Here is a 15945-nt window from a genome sequence, read left to right as displayed (position 1 = left end):
GAAGAGATTACCTCCACAGTCCTGTCCCCTGATGTAAGCCCCAGCCTGAAGTGAATGTGCTATGATTTGGAAGGTGAGGGAGACTTCCTGGGTCAGAGTACAGGGCTGTAGACCAAGCTATGCAGACCATACCTTTTCCCACTCCCCCTCCCACCCAGTACAGGGAGCTCTTAAACCAAAGCAATGCTCTTAAACCAAGTCACAATTTTGAATAACTGTGAGCTCTTCTTGCCAAACGCTCTCAAACCAAGTTACTCCTAAACCGAGGTACCACTGTATAGTTACAGCTTCTGTGTCTCCTAATTCCGAAGTGTTTCTAAGCAATGCTCTGGTTTTCCAAACAGGAGACAGGGGACAGCATCTCTGAAGCACAAGGCAGTGTGATTAAGAGGTTTATAGCTCTGTAGCTAATTCTTACAGGGACTACCCTTATGTCAGTGCACAAAGAAACCATATCTTCAGCCGCAAACTTTGCATAGAGAGAAATGTACAGAGGAACATTGAGGGTGGAGGTTTGGAGGTGAGGTGTCTCAGAGCTTCGATGAATTTGATAGATCTAAAGTAATCCTGTAATTTACAGACAGTCCTGCGTGCAGGTCAAAATGACTAGTTGTCAGACCATGATCACATGGCTCAAGTCCCATAATAAAATAGTTTAAGGGTACCTTCACTCAGGACGTATAGCAGCGGAAATCTCGCTGCAAGTTTTTCAGCGAGATCCGCTACGATGTAAGGTCCTGGCAGGTCCCTGTGAATACATACTGAAAGACTGCTGCCACTATGTAAATCACCTGCCCCTTAACCTCTTATTAGGCTCCTGCTGTATACAATACATTACCTGTCATCAATCCTTGCTGCATGTGGTCCTGGCTTCCTGCTCTCTCGCCCAGCCAATCAGTGTGTTGCCCAGCCGCAGCCACTTATTGGCTGGTCGGGAGAGCAGGAAGCCGGGACCCCATGCAGCAAGGATTGAGGACAGGTAATGTATTGTATACAGCGGGAGCCGGTTAAGGCGCAGGTGATATACATACTCGTAGTGATCTGAAAGACCGCTGTATGTGGGCACAGGGACCTGCCAGGACCTTACATTGTAGCAGATCTCTCTGCAAAACTCGCAGCAAGATTTCCACTGCAATACGTCCTGTGTGAAGGCACCCTAAAGGGGAATTTCAGATACTTCTTTTTTTTTTTTGTAATCTTTATTACTGGGACCACAATGAAAATAAAAGGCATGGCATACTCCCCTACTTTGTTTCTTCTAGCTTCCTGCTGATCATGTGGCTGCTTCTTCTGAGACGGACTTGTTTTGGCAGTGACGTACTTCTCTCCCTGGTTCAGTTACTCTTCTTTAAAAATCTAGTAGCCTGTAATAGTGTTACACTTCAGTGAATTCCTAATGACCACCTCCTCTGGCAGAAGTTTTTATAGTGTCACTTCTCTTACAGTAAAGAGCTGCCGTGTTTGTTATAGTCCTGGGTATGAGTCATTGGAGACATCTCTGTAATATTTTTGATCATCTTTCTGGATGCAGTAGTACACTCATTCCATTTATTCCTCTGGTTGCCTATATTTTACCAATCGTTCGCCATTTGAGTACTAGTGGCTAAAGAAGAATGTAGCCCTATGGCGTCTGGAAAAACATGGATACTGCCATAGGCCATGGACTGCATTTGTCTTCCTGGACTCCCTATGGCTGCATCCAACTTCTTCAGCCACTGGTACTCAAATGCCGAACAATCAGAGTTGCGTTCATCTCTACTGTCTTTGCATCGACTGACGCTCTAATTTCCGCCTAAACTTTGGATATAACCATGCCTAATTCTTGTCCATGCCCTCTTCTTGAGCAAAACATAATAGTGTCTGTAACACATAAGAAATGAGTAGCGCATGTGATCTGCCACAGTGTTCCATACATGTGCAATGTTCACGTCATGTATGTATACTCATGTATTCATGTCAACATAGTGGAGAATTAAAGGGGTATTCTGCTCAAAATAATTTTTTAATATATTGATGCCCTTGGTGAGAACATAACACACAGCCTTTTATTACCTTTCCGTTTTCCCCTTTGTTCTTCTGCATCATCTTTAGGTCTCTTGCTGAGTGATCCCGCCTCTGCTTCTGAGATGGACTCAGTGATCTGGCATTGACAGCCATCTCAGCCAATAACTACCTGTGCGCTGTACCATATCGGTCAGTGATTGGCTGACCGGACTGTTACTGCCAGCAGAGTCCATCTCACAAAGCTGGATCGCTCAGCTGGGAACCCAAAGATGACGTAGGAGGACACTGGGGGAAGTGCAGAATGTTTATCTTCTTACCAAGGGCAGCAACATAGTTAGTTTATTTTGAGCGCAATAGCCCTATAAATGTTTACTTTAAGATACTGTCCAAATCTACAGTACAGAGTACAGAGGACAAAGTCATAAAGTCAGAAGAGACTGCTTTCAGGATTTGCTCCTGGTATAGCCTTAGAAACCTTTTAACATGGGCCGAGTATCGGTCCTGTTGGATGATGTGGCTTATGGTGCATTTACACAGACAGATTTATCTGACAGATCTTTGAAGTCAAAACCAGGAACAGACTATAAACAGGGATCAGGTCATAAAGGAAAGGCTGAGATTTCTCCTCTTTTCAAATCCATTCCTGGCTTTGGCTTCCAAAATCTGTCAGATAAATCTTTCTGTGTAAATGCACCCTTAGTCAGTTGTAGACTGGGCCGCAGAAACGAATGATGCGTCATTGGTGCAGCTGTTTGATGAATTCATAATCCCCTGGTTATATGGGGCCATGTGTGGCTGATAACCATGATTTTTAAATTTTTTTCCTCATTCGTTTGCTCAATAATGGGCTGGTTAATGGGAAGGAGTGTTGCTATGAATGCTCATTCAACCGATAATCAGTCAGATAATCAGTCAGAGTATAGTGACCCTCTTCTATTTTAAAAAAACAAAACAAAAAAAAAACTACAAAAACATTATATAATGGCAGGATAATTTGAAAAGTTTTTGTTCTTGTTATTAGTTTATAAGTACTGACTTTTCTAATTAATTTTATTTTTAGGAGCAGTCCTACAGCCAAACAGGTTTCCCACATGAACTTGTACAGTGCTGGTCACCCAAGTTCATCCATTACATAAGTGCCGGAGGAGCTCAACCAAGGGCCTAGGAATTCAACAGAGATTTAATAAGCAACTGCAATTACAGGTTTGTGGGTTTGGTCCTTGCAGACCTAACAAATCTTAGCCCGGTCTAGGGCTGGGCAATGTCGTCAAAAAAATAATACTAATTTATTATTATTTTTTTCTATTCAGATTCAAATCTTGATATTCATTCCCCCTGTAGGCAATTGCCCCTGTACTAACACCCTTCCCCTGTATGTAATCCCCCCAGTAGGCCCTCACCCTAGGCAGCTCCTCTGTAGTTAATCTCCACACCCCCCTTGTAAAAAGAAAAAAACAAACAAACATGTTTCCTGGCTTCTGGGCGGTCACCCACTGTCTCCTCTTCCACCAAGTCCTGCAATCTGGGGGAGTAAGCGGCCTCTTGTGGCCACAGTCAGAAGCCATTGGCTTATTAGGAGCACCCGGCAGCCAAGTGCCTTCCCCATCTTCTCTAACTATTTCTTTGCTGCAGCCTGTAAGTGACACACAATGCTGTATTTACGTATTCCATCACTGCTGCACCCCAGAAAGGGTTAACAGCAGGAAACTATATGCTTTATTGCATCGGCTTCTGCTCTGATGACCCCCCCCCCCCAACCTTCATACCGCACATTTTTCCTACTTGAGGGAAGCCTTGGAACAGAGGTCGGAGGTAATCCTGGCTAGGAAAAGCTGGATCCAGTGCTGTCAAACTGGGAGAAGTATTCCAGGACTAGACCCAGCTTTTCCAGGCACCCAGAGTGAAGCAGCACAACAAGCGGCTGGCAGATCCTAACAAAGTGCGTCGCTTCGTTCCTCCTGTAAATTCGCCCATCCCTAGTTAAAGGCCATTGACCATAGGGATTACTGTTCTACATTAGTAGAACTGTTAATATTCCTAAAGACTAGAAAAGCCCAGTCACAATCTCACTATGTCCTCTGCTTGCGGTTGTTCAGTAGGATCCTTCATTGTATATTTCAAGGGGATACGTATCCTGGTGATGTGATGGACACACAGAAGACCTGTATGTTGTAAACAGCTGAGAAGACACCATATTACCAGTATACACACAGGCTCTGTATAGGTAATCACTATCATCCCCTGGTCTCTTGGGGAGCAGGCTAACAGGCTGTGATTACATTTCTGTAATAATCTCTTTTTCTTCTATCTGTTCACTTCCATTTATTTTGGCTGCAACAGCCTGTACATCTTGTTGCACTATGTACACAAACAATACAGGAAAACAGTGTCTGCTTCCAGTATGGTGTCCGCAGAAAAGGTTTCAGGAGATATAACTGATGGGCGGAAAATTGTTTGTCCATCAGTTATTGAAGGAATATGAGCACCACGAGCATGTTCGCTCAGTACTAGTAGGGATAGGATCCCTGGGCATGGGCGATGCCATCATATGGTTGTGCTGGTCAGTGAGGGGGATCACATCCAGTGGCTCATAGGCTGAAGACCTGAAGTGCCGCTCTGTCATTCTACTTCACTAGCGCCCTAATGTGTTCCATTTTCTCTGTTTATTTTTTTAAATTGAAATTGAATAGTTTTTTTTTTTTTTTCAGAACTAGAACGCCCATCCTACTAAAGTTATGAAAACCTATAGACAGAGGGAGAAGCAGGGAAGCAAGACTCAAGAAAGCATCAAGGCTCCAGATGAAGCAAAGATTAAGGTAATATACATGTAATTATATCCAAGGTTATGTGTATGTACTGTATGTACACAGCTCCTTGTAAAAGATTGGAACTCCTAAAAAGTCAGCAAGTTTGGATAACAGATAACATTTGCATACATCATTCCTACTGGGATTTTAGTTGCAATACAGTAAGCTCTTAAAGTGTACCTGTTGTTAAAAAAAAAAAAAAAAACTTGTCATGTCATAGAGACATGTCAAAAGTTTTGATCGGTCCGAGTGGTCATACCTGAACCGATCGGGAGAGAGAGAGCAGAGAGAAGTCGTGCTCCACCGGAGCCCATTGTAAGTCATATGTATTTATTCTTTTAAATTTAGACCAGAAAGTGAGCTGTCTCTATGGTATGTCAAAGGTTTTCTAAAACGACAGGTACACTTTAAAAGGGTTATCCAGTCTTAGAAAAAGATGGTAACTTTCTTCCAGAGACGGCTCAGTTTTGCAAAAAAAACAAACAAACCCCAGACAACTATGTATGTATCCATGTGTGTCATCTGTATATAATAATAATAGTAATAATGTATATATTTTTAAAATGTTACGTTTGTTTACACACGCCATCTCAGATGTCATGAATGCTTTTATTTAGGCATTACTTGAAAGAACGGGCTACAGTTTGGATGTAACAACAGGGCAAAGAAAATATGGCGGACCACCTCCAGACTCTGTTTCATCATGTGCGCAACCAGGCATCGGAACTGAGGTGTGACGGATTATGTTCTATATGTACAACTTATATTGTTAAAATGAACCGAAAAAAGCATTATATTACAATTTTTTTTATGACAGGGTTATTCCCATTTTGTAGTGAAATGGCAACAGTGCTAGGATATGCTAACAGTATGATCATTGGGGTTTAAACCATTGGATTATCACTGTTCTGAGAATGTTGGGTCTGCATACCTTTTTACCTTTTTTTCCTCCGTAGACCACAGGCCATACCCGCTTTACAGGAAAGCGCAGCATGGCTCCATTTAAATCACCCACTGATCATAATAAAGTAATTTGTATGACCTAGTGATAGTGCATCACTTTATGGGAATACATCTGTTAATGATTTTTTTTTTCTTTTCTATTTTTAAACAGGTGTTTGTTGGAAAGATACCAAGAGACTTATATGAAGATGAGCTTGTCCCTCTCTTTGAAAAAGCAGGCCCCATCTGGGATCTTCGCCTTATGATGGATCCTCTCTCCGGGCAAAACAGGGGTTATGCCTTTATAACTTTTTGTAACAAAGAAGCAGCACAAGAGGCTGTTAAGTTGGTAATTAGATTTTATATTATGTAAAGCTCTGCTCATACTACCACTGAAGCCTCTGCCCAAGGTTATGTTGAGGTTTCTATCACTTTTGATGGCAGGAATAGTGCTGCATGCTGCAATATTTCATTTTTAAAAAACCCTAACTGAAAGTTAGTGTACCTGTTGCTTAAAAAACTCACAACTTTAACATGTCCTAGAAGCATGTTGCAAATGGTTGTGTTCTCACCTTGACTGATTCCTAAAATGAGCAGGGAGAGAAGCACGGGGCTGAGCCCTTCTCTTTCCACTCTGAAATGGTTACATAGACACAGCCATGTAGTATAGAGCCAGGAAAGAACTCTTCTTCCAGCTCTGTCTAGGGATTGGTCTCGGTCTGATATACTCCTATTAAAAGTTATGATAGGTCAGGGTCTGTTTCAACAACAGTGCCCTTGTAATGACCAATTGCATCAGACAAAGTATCTGTCACAGATTAGTAGACATTTTTATGGCATATTGACAATAAGCATGCTAGCTTTATTTTCCACTTTACTATTTTTATTTTGCAGCCTGTGGTAACAAAACAGGTCCCATTCTTCTTTTTTTTTTTCTCGTTTTAGAACTTGCATATCTATCTATCTATCTATCTATCTATCTATCTATCTATCTATCTATCTATCTAAAATAAATTTGATTTCCTGTCCACAGGATAGGCTATCAATAGTTGATCGATAGAATAGTATAGTATGCATCGTTAGAAAGCTGACACCTGGTATCCCCAACTGTTTAGCATCTGTGATACCGTGAGAAAGCAGTTTGCTATGTTACCTGTATACTGCAGCCTTGGTTCCTCACTCATTTCAATAGGCTATTGATAATGTTTTCCCAGACAACCTTGTTTCATTTGACAGCATAGTCCACTGGTTCTGGTGCTGCACACATTGTGTTGCTGATAACTTTTTTTTTTTCTCATGTAACGCAAATGTTACATTACATCTAAAGGTTGCATTACATATAATAAGCTCAGGGCCGCTACAGCGTTATATAATACAGTTTTTAAAGGTATGGTAACACAATTTTTTTTCTCTATATGATTGTCTTATCCAGTGTGACAACTATGAAATACGTCCCGGAAAACATATTGGAGTATGCATTTCTGTTGCAAATAACAGACTCTTTGTTGGCTCAATCCCCAAAAATAAGACTAAAGAAAATATTCTGGAAGAATTTAGTAAAGTCACAGGTATCGTAACTGGATGTTATTCAAGTAGTATTTTTTTTTTTTTTCTGGAACAAAAATTTGCTTTCGTTAGAGCTCAAATTGGATGTCCAGTCAGTGGTTTGTGAATATTACAGTCAGAATTTTAGGGTGTTGTGCTGAACTGCACTAGACATTCAGCGCGCTGCTATGCAGGAGCGAGATGGATTGTGCACAACACAGATTCTGCCTGTCGTATCATTAGATCTAAGCAGATTCTAGTTTAGCCCTAATCACACTTTTATTATTATTTTTTTTTACTGACTTTAAAGTGTTTCTTAAGTACTTATTTATGTAATTGCTAGAGGGCCTGGTGGACGTGATTCTCTACCATCAACCCGATGATAAGAAGAAGAACCGTGGATTTTGTTTCTTGGAGTACGAGGACCACAAAACTGCAGCACAAGCTAGGCGAAGATTAATGAGTGGGAAAGTGAAGGTTTGGGGCAATGTTGTAACTGTAGAGTGGGCAGATCCGGTAGAGGAGCCGGACCCTGAAATCATGGCAAAGGTGAGCATCTCTGAATGATTATAAAGGCAACTAAAATCTAAGGGAAAGAAAACTCATCAAAGACACAGTGGGGGGGGAATAAAGAAAAACTGTCTAGCTTTCCCACAGCAACCAATCACAGCTCAGCTTTCATATCCTAATGGCTGCTGTGGGAAAGCCAGACAGTTTTTATTTATCTCCCCCAGTATTGCATTAAAATCATGTTCATTTTCTGACTAAAGCTAAATTCCTGCCTAATTGACTATAGAGGGTCAACGTTTTTAATGTTAAAGAGGCACTATTGCGTTCTTTTTTTTTAAGGAATCAGCTGGGGTTGTGAACGATAGCAGTTTTATACTCATGTTATATTTTATTTATTTTTTTTACTTTTTCTTTTTAAATCAGTGTTCTACATATGGCCACTAGGTGTCTCCCTTCACTGTTCCTGTGTACAGCTGCTGCATGTCTACATTCAGTAGCAGAGCATCCTGGGGGTGCTCACATTGTATGGTCAGCTCTCCTGTCACACAGCACCAAAACCTCTGTAACCACACAGTGACATTATACTGACTGAATTGTTGCATAAAAAAGAGCACTGTCTCTTGGTAAGCATGCACAGTTGATACATAAGTAGCAAAGGTTGATGATATACTTATCAAAAGTTAAAGGGGGCCAATTAGCACTATTGTGCCGATATGGTTCCCTCCAGCACAGTATAGAGCTACTGTGCAGCTTGTGGCATGTATCGGCTTCAGCAATAGTAGCTTTAGTAAGCAGAAAATGAAGTTTTATGCCTTATTCACACATCAGTATATTTTTCCAATCCGCAAATTTCAGTCAGTAACAATCCGCAAATTTAGTCCGTATTGCATCCATAAAAAAATACGGACCCAATAGAGTTGTATTGGGTGTGTCAGTTACTGGCCTTGACTGGGCCTGTCCTTTTTTTTTTTTTTTTTTTTTTTTTTTTGGAACGGATTGCAGCCCAGTACACAACACGGATGTGTGTATGGGTCCATTGAAATACATTGGTCCTATTTTCCTGCGGATCCGCAATTGTGGACAGGAACAGGATGTGTGAATAGGGCCTTATTCTGCGGTGCAAGGCCCGGGAGAGGGGCGGCAACTAGTTATCTGGGGTGAGAGCTGCCCATGACTAGTCAGCACGAGGCAGAATAAAACCTCTTTTTCTGCTTACTAAAGCTTCTGCTGCAGCTGCTTGCGGTATGTGCCACAAGCTGCACAGCAGCTTTATACTGTGCTGAAGGGACAGTAGACACACTAGACCAAAATGTTGCATACATGGACTTATAAAATGCTGCCATTACTGAATCACCCCCTTATCCTGGAGACTAACAATTCATTCCATACTTTTGTTTTTAGTCTCCTTCCCCCCGAGGCTTAATCTGAGGTCAAGTTGCTGGTTCAGATACAGCTGGCCAGGGACGCTATTTACACAAGCCATCTCAGAAGGGAGTGAGGAGGATTGAGAGAGAGGGAACAGCTCACACAAGTTTTTGTGTGTTCAGCAGAAAGCAGCAGCTGAGAACTTGGGGAAAGAGACTGAAAAGATAATTACAGAGTATAGAAGTATGGAATGAATTGTTAGTCTGCAGGAGGGAGGCATGATTCAGTATATATTTTACCTGACTGGAATACCCTTTTTAAGTAAATGAATATAGTGGTGTGTTGTTTTTGTTTTGAGGGGACTTTATTCTTAATTTGTCATTTCAGGTAAAAGTACTTTTTGTGAGGAACTTGTCTTCCACAGTAACGGAGGAAATTCTAGAAAAGGCTTTTTCTGTGTTTGGAAAGCTGGAACGGGTGAAGAAACTGAAGGATTATGCTTTTGTGCACTTTGAAGAGAGGGATTCTGCAGTCAGGGTGAGTCAGTACATGTTATGTCAAGCCAAGTACTAAGACAGTTTTGTCTGAGACTCGACTAGATATTCTACCAATGCTATGCCAGATTTATCACAATTGTTTCACAATTTGACACGTCTCAGACTGTCTAGTCTTAGTCTTGTTGGCTTACTTTACACCGAAATGGTGGAGCATTTTGGGCTCTATGTCATATTTAGGCCAACTAGCCTTTTCAATGAAGCCTCGCCTACAGTCAGGTAAGTTACAGTCTGTTCCTAAATACACACCAATGTGGTGTGAGTCCTGTAAGCCACTATTTTTTTTTGCACAAACTGCACCAGATCTCTGGCGCACCCAGTTTTATTTGTCTCCTCCATTCTTAAGCCCCTATTACATGGGGTGACCAAGAGGAGCAAACGAGCGCTGTCAGTACTTGTTTGTTCCTCTTTTCCCGCTCGCTGCCGACGCTGCAATTACACGCGTCTTCAGCAAGTGGGTGAGTACGGGGGGGGGACTTCAGTCCGATCCCAGTAATTTAACCCTTTGCATCCCCCGATCAATATTGATCGCAGCATGCAGAGAGCGATCTGACAGGTGCCAGCAAAAGAACTGGGTGCCGATGTCTACCTTAGGTTGACTTAATCAGCAAAGCACTGATCTGACTGATCAGTGCTTCCGCACACGCCTGCCTCTTTGTTCTAGAGATCGTCAAGGTTCTCGACCGACCGATACGCACTTCTGACATGTCGCTTTGACATGTTAGAAGTTTTTAAAAATAGTAGTTACACTTTTATAACTGCAGAACCCCCCCAATTTCGTCCCACAAATATTTTTCTTCTTTTGTAGTAAAAATATGATAAAATAAAGGATGTCATTTAAAACTATTGGTCCTCATATGGCTCATTATTTGGGAAAATATAAGAAGTTATGACTTGTTGAAGGTAATGAGTTACAAATTTGCCAAAATAATTTTACGGGGCAAGGGATTAAGGGATGTCAGTAAGCATAAAAAAGAGTGGCAACAGTGTTCCTCTTTAAAAATGTACTACTTATTCCCTAGAAGTTCAAATGAACAAGACAAAGAGTTAACAGTGATACGAACAGGTTACAGCTGTTTCACGTGACGAAACAGCGCTTCATCAGCCCCCCTGAGCAGCGTCACTTCTTATAAGTCATCCCCATTCATTACGTGCATCAGAGGGTGTTTACAATATACAAAGTAAAAGCAGAAAGGGATACAATAGAAAATGAGCATATTGATATTTCTATTACAGTATTCTTAGACCTTGTACAATGACAGAATAACTATGTATGGATTTTAGTTAGAAACATATCACTTTATATTACCTAGATAAAACATGAAGGTTTGTTAAATTCATATATTTTTCTATATAATAGCATTTAAATAGGTTTGGTAAAAGTTTATTATTGATTGGTGTGGGTCCAGATCATGGCACCTCTGCTAATTAGCAGAATGGAGGCAAAGGGCAAGGTCCATACATACAGCTGTGACTGTACTGCAGATTGGTCCCATTTACTATAGGGAACTACGTTGTCAGGCATTGTTTGTTGTGCTTGTTTAAATTGTGTTTATATACCCTAGCTTGCCCCATTATATATAATTTCTAGCTTTATTCTGGCTACATAGCATGCTTATATGTGTTAATGTCTTTGCTTCTGAATAGGCCATGGATGAAATGAATGGAACTGACTTGGAGGGTGAAGATATTGAGATAGTACTAGCAAAACCCCCAGATAAGAAGAGGAAAGAGCGCCAGGCTGCACGACAGGCATCTCGTGGTACTTTGTGAGTACTGTGGCTATTTATCTGAAAGTTCTTTACTCGTTTTACGTCCTTTTTTTGCGGTCCACAAAAACACAATGTCTGCAAGCTTTCTGCAAAAACCCATCAAGTCAGTATGACATTCTTATGTCACCTTTATTTGTGGATCTGCAAAAAAAGAAAAGAAAATAGTCACCTGGAGGAGTCTTGCCAGGAATTGCCGAGCAACTGATCTGCAAAAACAGATGTTAATCCTTAAGCTGTCCATTGACTTCTATGGGCACCTCCGTGCCTAAATTTCGGATTGTACAAGAGCAGGCTCTTTTTTTTCTTTTTTTTTCTTTTGTGGACAGAAAATACAAATGTGCTTGGTGCCTTAAAGGGAAACTGACCCCATGCCTATGGATATATATGGTGACTGGACAAGTGCTATTCAAATGGCGAACAATCAGACTTGAGCTTGCTGCAGTTGCGCTCATCTCTTTTGACAATTTTTAAGTTACATATTAACTGAGTATACTGTCAGTACATTTATTTTTATTCTCTGTTCCCTCATGCTGTGACACTTCTGGCACATATATGTGCTGTCACTTTCCCTTTAAGGTTTGTATTTTTATCTGTCTCCTGGAGGCACCAACTTGGGCTATATAGGAATGGAAATGTATAGTTTAGATTTATGACCACTTGATTTTCAGTTTTCTTCTCTCGTGTTTTTTCCCCTGCATTTTAATTAGTTACTTTACTATACTTGGTTAATAATAGGAGGCATAACATATTAATATTGATATAATGGGGCTTATCCAGCAAAGCAGGAAAAGAGCTGTGTTGTGTTTTTTTGCCACTGTTATTGGCAAACACTTGATATGTCATAGAGAAATATCAAAAGTCTTTATCGGGTAGGGATCTGTGTTCAGATTACGACCGATCAAGAGAATAAATCGGGCCCTTACTCAATGCGTTCTTTCCCATGCTCTGTGTCACGTGACCAAAATGGCCGCGTGATAGAAGTCTATGGGGCACTCTTGCCCATATAGACACAAAGCTGGAAGAAGACGCAAATCTGCTTGCGTCTCTTCCCACTCATTCTCCTGATCAATCTGGGTCTGAACACTCCGACCCCGACCAATAAAAACTTTTGACGTGTCAAAAGTTTTTTGTTTTTTATTTGACAGGTACAGTTTAAATTTGGTACTTTCACCATGCACATGCTTATACTCCGTTTATATTCTTAGGTATGATGATTATTACTATTATCCCCCTCCTCGTATGCCGCCTCTAGGCAGAGGCAGGGGCCGTGGAGGCAGAGGTGGCTATTCATATCCGCAAGATTATTATGGCTATGAAGATTACTATGATGATTATTACTCATATGATTATCATGACTACCGTGGTGGCTACGATGATCCATACTATGGGTATGATGATGCATACCCTGTGCGTGGGCGAGGAGGAAGAGGTGGCAGAGGCGGGCCTCCACCACCTAGAGGCAGATCAGCGCCTCCTCAGCGTGGAGGGCGCTCCAGTTATGTACCAAGAGGTTCTCCCATGGGCCCTCCTAGGGGATCCAGAGGTGGACGAGGTGGGCCATCACAGCAACCCCAACGAGGTCGTAACTCACGTGGTAACCGAGGAAGTAGAGGTGGGAATGTTGGTGGAAAAAGAAAGGCAGATGGGTACAGCCAGCCAGACTCCAAACGTCGTCAGACCAACAATCAGCAGAATTGGGGAACCCAGCCTATAGCGCAACAGCCATTGCAGCAAGGTGGTGAATATACTGGTAACTATGGTTACAGTAATGACAACCAAGAGTTTTATCAGGATTCTTATGGTCAGCAATGGAAATAGGAAAGGCAACAATTAGAAATTTTGATGATTATTATTATTTTTTTTTTTTAAAAACACCTACATTTCCATTAACCGACACACACACACACACACACACACACACACACACACACACACACACACACACACACACACAGGCTTCAGTATCCGTTTCCTGTAATAGCTGTTTCTCCACAATTTTGTAAATAATTTTTTTATTTTATTTTCATCATTGGTGTGCTGCGGTTATGCCCTGGTACAGCAATGGGAATGTAAGTTGGGTTCACTTAACAGTTAAGCAATGCAGAGAACCAGGCTGGTGGAAGCTCTGTACTACTCCTTTTGTTCCAATGGTTATTATTATTTTTGTTTTAGATGTTACCATTTAGGCTTTTGTTTCTAGCTTCTAGAGTGTGACGCTATGGTTTCTTTGCCCTTTGAGGTTACTTTGATTTATGTTTTAGTCACTCCCTAACAAAAACTGGCAGATACTATTTTATGTTTTGTTTTTTCTTTGTAAAAGACATAGGAAATTTTAAGGGAGGACAAAATAATTTGTGCAGAAATGCAGCATTTCTGGCAATGTTTCCTTTCAAGTGTCACTGTCGTTTTTAAAAAAAAACAACTTTTGACTTGTCAGAGAGACGTGTCAAAAGTTTTGATCGGTCTGGGTTTTAGTGTTCAGGCTCATACCGATTGTGAGCATGAAGGGGGGAAAGGATTGCACTGCAGCATGGTCTGCACACTTCCATTATGATTCCAACTAATCATGTGACATAGTGCCGGAAGAGGAATGTGCTGAGCGCAGACTTCTCCCGGCTCGTTCTCACGATCGGTATGGGTCTGAAACCTCCGACCTGGACCGATCAAAACTTTTGACATGTCTCTCTGACATGTCAAAAGTTTTTTGAAACGACAGGTACGCTTTAACACTTGAGGTATCTGCAGTAGCATTATGTTGTACATAAATGTAAACAGTATTGAAGTCTTTAGTAATTTTAAAGGTCGTTTTAGGATTTCATGTATTTGCTGTTTTTGACTTTCTAGATTTAGTCAATTGGTATTTTTATTGTTATAATTTCACATTTTTTGGAAGGGAAAAAGATGCCCTACAAAATTGTTTAGCTTTGGCTCTTGAAGCCTCTGCAATTTGTTCTTTGACTGTATTTCCCGTCTACTTGTTCATGTGCAATTTCAATAAAACGCTTAAAAAAAAAATATATAATAAAAAAAAAATAAAATTTAAAACAACGTTCCACCGCAAACAACCTCATCCTTTTCCAAACTTGGTTGTATCTTATTAAAAAGCAAAAGAAAAAAAAATTCTGAGTTGTGATTCTTGAAACAAACACAATTCAAGACTGGACTGCATATGTGAGTGATCAAATCTGTGTCGCAAACAAAATTTTGGCTATCCAGATAGATAGAAGGCAGCTGAAAGTAAAAGCTCGGGGACATAAAATTGATCTTTCTATTCCTAATTTATGCAATCTCTGTCTTTTGTGTGATTGGAGTTGGGTTTATTTTTAGTTGGGGTATTCAAGAGATGGCCTAACTTTCTTTTTTGATTTCTGTTGCCTTTAAAAAAAAAAAAAAAAAAAAATTGACATTATAATGCTGAATAGGGCCGATATCTAAAAATTTACTCTGAGAGCAATACTTCTAAAAGATATATTAAGATTGTACAAACTGAAGTCTCCTGTACATTGCATGTTGATGCTTTATTCTAACAGTAACTAAACACAAACCTTTGCTTTAGAGGGCACTTCCAGTTGTGGGGTCAGTTTTTTGATCGTCATTTTCCTAATATACATAAGTTTTGAATTAGGTGCCGGACTATGTTTCCGAACATCCATCCTCCCCGCCACTTATAACTATGCATTAGGAGAAGGAGCTTCCTGCTCCATTCCTTTAGCTCCTGTCTCCTGAGACCCAGCACTAAAGGTCCTTTTACATGGCCCGATAGACGAGCACAGATCAGCGAGATCAGTGCTTGTTTGCTGTGCCTTTACTCGCCACACTAACTTGAGACACTGAACCGCACGAACGATCCCTCTATCCTTCATGCAGCCATGGAAACTGTCAGCACAGATATGCATATATTGGTTTCCAGATCACAAGCAGTGTATACAACTTCTGTGCTGCTTGTTATCCAACATCCTGCTCTCCGGCTGCTTCCTCCAGAATGACTGACAGCCTGATCAGGCAACGGCCTGAAGATATAGCAGAGGACGAGAGAGCCGGAGAGCGGGGTCAGCATGTTGTTTTTGATCTTTGGAAAAAAAAAAATTTTTTGTTATTGGGGCTGTACTCATGATTTTCATTGTAGATAGAGCATCGCTTGTACATCTGGAGATTTTAAAGGGGTTATCCAGCGCTACAAAAACATGGCCACTTTTCCCCCTCTCTTGTCTCCAGTTCAGGTGCGGTTTGCAATTAAGCTCCATTTACATCAATGGAACTGAGTTTTAAACCCCACCCAATCTGGAGACAAGAGGGGGGGAAAAGTGGCCATGTTTTTGTAGCGCAGGATAACCCCTTTAAAGTTAATGCAGTTGTACATTGTTACACGTCTTCTTTCTTCCACAAGGGCAACTTGTCCACAGATATTGTGTGGTATTGCAGCTCAGCCCCATTCATGTCAGGGGA

The 15945-nt window shown here is 41.0% G+C and overlaps 1 protein-coding gene across 2 annotated transcripts in view; it reads left to right on the top strand.

Annotated features, from left to right (window-relative positions):
- The window catches only part of HNRNPR (heterogeneous nuclear ribonucleoprotein R), a 29787-nt gene extending 14198 nt beyond the window's left edge, over positions 1-15589 (top strand). The window contains exons 2-10 of one of the 2 annotated variants that reach the window (XM_069971564.1): positions 3065-3207; positions 4713-4820; positions 5429-5542; positions 5926-6102; positions 7186-7321; positions 7642-7847; positions 9561-9710; positions 11375-11496; positions 12705-15588. In XM_069971564.1, the coding sequence (XP_069827665.1) occupies positions 4740-4820; positions 5429-5542; positions 5926-6102; positions 7186-7321; positions 7642-7847; positions 9561-9710; positions 11375-11496; positions 12705-13317 (1599 nt within the window). In that variant the 5' untranslated portion in view covers positions 3065-3207; positions 4713-4739 and the 3' untranslated portion in view covers positions 13318-15588. Of the gene's footprint in view, positions 1-3064; positions 3208-4712; positions 4821-5428; positions 5543-5925; positions 6103-7185; positions 7322-7641; positions 7848-9560; positions 9711-11374; positions 11497-12704 lie in introns of those variants that run through there. The other variant, XM_069971566.1, reaches the window with a different exon arrangement.
- The last annotated feature ends 356 nt before the right edge of the window (positions 15590-15945 follow it).

This window comes from Dendropsophus ebraccatus, chromosome 5 (genome assembly GCF_027789765.1).
Source record: "Dendropsophus ebraccatus isolate aDenEbr1 chromosome 5, aDenEbr1.pat, whole genome shotgun sequence".
Taxonomy (NCBI): Eukaryota; Metazoa; Chordata; class Amphibia; order Anura; family Hylidae; genus Dendropsophus; species Dendropsophus ebraccatus.
The sequence above is the reverse complement of the archived record's forward strand: the minus strand, read 5'-3'. Positions and strand labels throughout refer to the sequence as shown.